Genomic DNA, 5032 nt, shown 5'->3' with positions numbered 1-5032 from the left:
TGAACATAGTTGAGCATATACTTTTGTTGTATGATAGGGCCTCTCTTGGGTATATTCCCAAGAGTGGTATTGCTAGGTCCAGGGGTAGGTTGATCCCGAATTTCCTGAGAAACTGCCACACTGCTTTCCAGAGTGGTTGCACAAGGCAAAGCCTTTTTGATATTGTTGAAGGCCTCCTGGTGCTCCTTTTCCCAGGTGAACATCACCCCTTGCTTGGTCAAAGGATATAAGGGAGCAGCCATCTCCGCAAACCCTGGGACCCAGAGGCGGCAGAACCCCGCTGTTCCCAGAAACTCCCGCAGCTGGCGGGGGTTCTGGGGGGCAGGGATGTTAGTGATAGTCTGTTTGCGCACCTCGGTCAGCCATCTCTGTCCATCTCTTAATTGATAACCTAGGTAAATGACTTGTTTCTGACATATCTGAGCCTTTTTGGCTGATACCCGATATCCTAATTGTCCCAATGTCTGTAGGAGGGCTTTTGTGCCCTCCTGACATTCTTTTTCCGAGGCGGCCACCAGAAGGAGGTCATCAATATATTGGAGCAATATCAGGGCGGGGTACTGAACCCAAAAGTCTGCCAAGTCCCAGTGTAAGGCCTCATCAAAGAGGGTCGGGCTATTCTTAAATCCCTGGGGGAGCCTGGTCCAGGTCAATTGACCCAAAAGTCCAAGATCTGGGTCCTTCCATTCAAGGGCAAAAAGGGACTGGCTCTCAGGATGTAACCGCAAGCAGAAGAAAGCATCCTTTAAGTCCAATACAGTGTACCAAACGTGGGATGGTGGCAGAGTACTCAATTTAAGGGTTGGGGACCGTGGGGTGTATGTCCTCCATCCTTTTGTTAACCTCTCTCAGATCCTGCATTGGCTGATAGTCCCCAGTCCCCGGCTTTTTTTTTTTTTTAATTTATTGGCAGGAGGGGTTTGTTCCATGGCAATCGGCAGGGAGTGAGAATGCCCTGATCCAGCAGCCTTTTTATGTGGGGTCTTATATTCTGATGTGCCTCATGCGACATGGTGTGCTGCTTAATTGAGACGGGGGTAGCTGTGGCCTTTAGTTGGATGACGAGTGGGGGCTGTTGTAGGGCTAACCCCATTTTCCCAGTTTCTGCCCATGCCAATGGAAAGTCATTAAGCCAGGAGGCCAAGTCAGGTATTCGTGGCTCCTGAGGCTCATAAAGTCTATATTCATCTTTCAGATGGAGTGTTAAAATTTGGAGGGGGCAACCCTTAGGGCCCGTTATCCGAGCCCCCTTGTCCTCGAAGTGAATTTGGGCCTTTAATTTAGTGAGAAGGTCTCTACCCAATAAAGGATAGGGACAATCTGGAACATGCAAGAAGGAATGTGTCACCTTACCAGTTGCCAATTGAACCTTCCGATCTATTGTCCATCGGTATCTCTTGCCTTGGGTTGCCCCTTGAACCCAGGCCGATCGGTCACTGAGAGGTCCAGGTTCCTGGGTTAAGACTGAGTGCTGGGCTCCGGTGTCCATTAGAAAGGTAACTGGTTGCCTCCCAACTTTAAGAGTTATCCTGGGCTCGGTGGGGGGGCTCCTGGCCCTGACTCTCCTAGTCCTCATCCAGAGCTAATAGGGAAGCCTGGTGTTTAGGCTTCCGGGGTCCCTTGGGCTTCTTGGGGCAGTCCCTGATCTAGTGTCCTCGTTCCTTGCAGTAGGCATATTGGTCAATATCCATTTTGGCCCCCTTCCATTCTCCCAGCCTACCTCCCTTTCTATCTTGTCCTTGAACTACAGTGGCCAGCAGCCTGCTTAATTCTTTATTTTTTTTCATGTCTCTTTCCTCCTGATCCTTTTTCATTCTCTGCCATAATCTCTCTTCCTTCTCCTCCGGAGTTTCCCTTTTGTTAAAAATTCTTTCTGCTTCCTTCAGTAAATCCTGTAAAGTATATCCCTGCAGACCCTCCAATCTTTGTAGCTTGCTTCGGATATCTGGGCTGGACTGCCAAATAAAAGACATTGAAATGCTAGTGGCCTGTCCAGGCTCCTCAGGGTCATAAGGGGTATACATTCTATATGCTTCCTTAAGCCTCTCTAAAAATGCTGAGGATGTCTCCTCATTCCCTTGTATCACTTGCTTTACCTGAGCCAAATTAGTGGGGCGGTGTGCTGCCCCTTGGAGACCTGCTATGAGCAACTGGCGGTAAAGACATAGGTGTCCCCTACCTGCGTCCGTGGTAAAGTCCCAATTAGGGCAGGTCAAGGGAAAAGCCGCATCAATCTCGTTTGGCAGCTGGGTTGGGTGTCCATTGTTGGGGGGACATTCTTCCGTGCCTCCAAAAAGACTCTTTGTTTTTCCTCCAAGGTCAACAGAGCCTGCAAGAGCTGCTGGCAGTCGTCCCAGGTGGGCTGGTGTGTAACTAGGATAGATTCTATCAAGTTAGTTACTTCCAGTTGTAAAGATCAGAAGCTGAGAATGGCCAGTACTGTTGCTGGCCATTCGGACCCTCTTGGAGGGGAAGGGCATGGGAGGTGGAATCAGGCTGTGGCTCACGTCCCCTCAGTTGGCCAGCCATAGGTGAGGGGGTTGGGGGATTCTTGTGGGGGTGCCTCGGGGCCGCTTCAGGTCCCTCCGGGCTCGCTGGTCCTGCATATGGAGGAGGCTCCTCCGATAGGAGGTCTATGAGGAGAGATTCAGGGTCGGGGGAAGAACAGGCGGGGGTAAAGTGGATTTTTTTCTTGAGGATAGTAGGATATAAGGAAGAGGAGGTGGGGAGTAGAGGTTGGAGCAGAGGGAAGGGGGGTAAGTGGCTCCCCTCCCTGGGGAGGGATGCCTTAGGGGCCGTGGGAGTAAGAGGGGGTTGAGGTCCTATGTCGAACATCTGCTCCTTCACCTAGGAAATGATATCAAGGTTAAAAGTGCCGTCCAGTGGCTATGAATGTGGGCCATTCAGACGAACAGACAGTCACCCATTCTTTCGCACTTCGACCGATTGATTGTTTGCTCATCCCGGACATCAGGCCAGTGATCTAAAGTGAGACTCAAAGGGGTTGTTAACGATTGTCTCACGGTACCAGATTTAGACTGGAGTACAAACAGATATACCAAAAACAAAGGACATAAAAACAAAGACACAAAAAGCCAAAACCAAACTCAAAATCAGAAGCTGCGCAGCATTACAGATTCAGATGGAGGTCATGCCCTCCTGGGACTAGAGGAGTGACCTGGTCACTCTTAGCCCCTACAGATACTGGCGTGTCCTCCAGTTACGGATTGAGCCCTGAAGGCTCCAGATACAGATTGAGCCCCAAAGGCTCCAAACACCCTTGGAAAGTCTTCCAGGGCTGCAGGGGGGAAGTGTGAGCCTGTCAGCTCCTTCCCTGGCCTGCCAGATACTGATAGATCCAATCGAATCTTACTGAATGACAGAACGACAAAAGACTCAGACAGACACAAACACAGACAGGGCGCCGGCCAGCTTACCTCCCGGTGGTGGGTCGGTGGTCCCTGGGTGGGGGTCTCAGCTTCCAGGCCAATGCACCAAATGAAAGACCCTCAGAGTGGTCCTTCCCTCAGGAGGAGACCCCTAACCCAAGGAACAGTAAAGACCACTGGCTGCAATTAGCAAGAGGTTTATTGGGTGGGCACAGGTACCTGTGGGCGGCAAAGTCCTTTTGGAGGACTTGCGCGCCTGCAGGCTGGGAGAAGGTCTTTTTATAGGAAAAGGGTGGCAAAAGCAGGCATACAGAAGCAATGCATGGTTACAGGGATCTCATTGTTCAGTTCGAATGAGGTGATGGGTTCATTTAGGGGACAAGTTTCCCGGAGACATGAAGGTCTGATAATAAGAGCAGACTTGGCCCTATCTAGGGTACATGTAGTTTTCCCCAGAACTGTTCATTCCCCTCCTAGGCCTGGTGTCTGACCACAGATATCCTGTTTGACTGCCTAGGAGTACTGACTTTACCTTGAACTTACATTTGTTTGTGTGAAGGCTTTGCAAAATGGCATTACAGCAGCTAAGGTGGGGTCTTTCAATACATATCCACATCAGTGGGCACCTACCTTGCCTTGCATCCTTATGTCTCCAGAGTACCAGGGCTGAAGCTGTTGCCATTTCCTGAGCTGCCGCCATCTTCGGATCTGCCAAACCGTAAACAAGAATAATATCACCAGACTCCCTGGGCTTTGAAGGCAGATGCTGCTGTGGCAGTGTCTGCAGGCCAGAGCCTGGGTCAGCTGGCCTTGGAGAAGCCCCATGTCTCCCTTAGCCCGAAACTGGTCTTCTAGCAGCCATTCAATTTTTTTCAACTTAGTGGCAGTTTCTTGAGGTCATCACTACATCATAGAACACAGAACTCCCAACCCCCACATGGATCCCAGAGCCGTGTCCTGGAGCTTAGGGCCAAAATGTTACCTCTATCAGAGAGTGAAATTTCAGTGCTGCCCTTGTCTTGATTGCCAGGATCAGAACTGTCCATGCTCTAGGACATGCATTTTAACATTGAACTATGCCATCCAAACTCTACTGTGAAATCTCAATCTAACAACTTAGTACCTCAGGGTTTTTGTTCATTTGTTGTCTTGTTTTGTTTTATTTTGAGACAGGGTCTCTCTTCAAAGCTCTGACTGTCCTGGAACTCACTTTGTAGACCAGGCTGGCCTTGAACTCACAGAGGTCTACCTGCCTCTGCCTCCCAAGTGCTGGGATTAAAGGTATGCGTAACCACTGCTTTTGTGTGTTTAAATTTTGTTCCTAGCACAAATTGGTTTTCTTATGGCATTTTCATAAAAGCAAAACATAATAAAACAAACAACTTGGGGAAAAGGTTCATTTCAGCTTATACTTCCACATCATAGTTCATCACTGAGGAAGTTAGGGCATGAAGGAACTCAAGGCAGAACCTGGAGGCAGGAATTGATGTAGAAGCCATGGAAGAGCACTGTTTACTGGCTTGTTCCTCATGACTTGCTCAGCCTGATTTCTTTTTTTTTTCTTTCTTTTTTTTTTTTTTTTTTGGATTTTTCGAGACAGGGTTTCTCCGTAGTTTTTGGTTCCTGTCCTGAAACTAACTCTT

At 49.1% G+C, this 5032-nt stretch overlaps 1 protein-coding gene across 1 annotated transcript in view; it reads right to left on the bottom strand.

The window, feature by feature from the left end:
* The window catches only part of LG5H9orf131 (linkage group 5 C9orf131 homolog), a 12250-nt gene extending 7917 nt beyond the window's left edge, over positions 1-4333 (bottom strand). The window contains 1 exon segment of the mRNA XM_026786565.1: positions 4020-4333. Within this exon segment, the coding sequence (XP_026642366.1) occupies positions 4020-4214 (195 nt within the window). The 5' untranslated portion in view covers positions 4215-4333.
* Between the last annotated feature and the right edge of the window lie 699 nt (positions 4334-5032).

The sequence above is a fragment of the Microtus ochrogaster genome, linkage group LG5, assembly GCF_000317375.1.
Source record: "Microtus ochrogaster isolate Prairie Vole_2 linkage group LG5, MicOch1.0, whole genome shotgun sequence".
NCBI classification, from domain to species: domain Eukaryota; kingdom Metazoa; phylum Chordata; class Mammalia; order Rodentia; family Cricetidae; genus Microtus; species Microtus ochrogaster.
The sequence above is the reverse complement of the archived record's forward strand: the minus strand, read 5'-3'. Positions and strand labels throughout refer to the sequence as shown.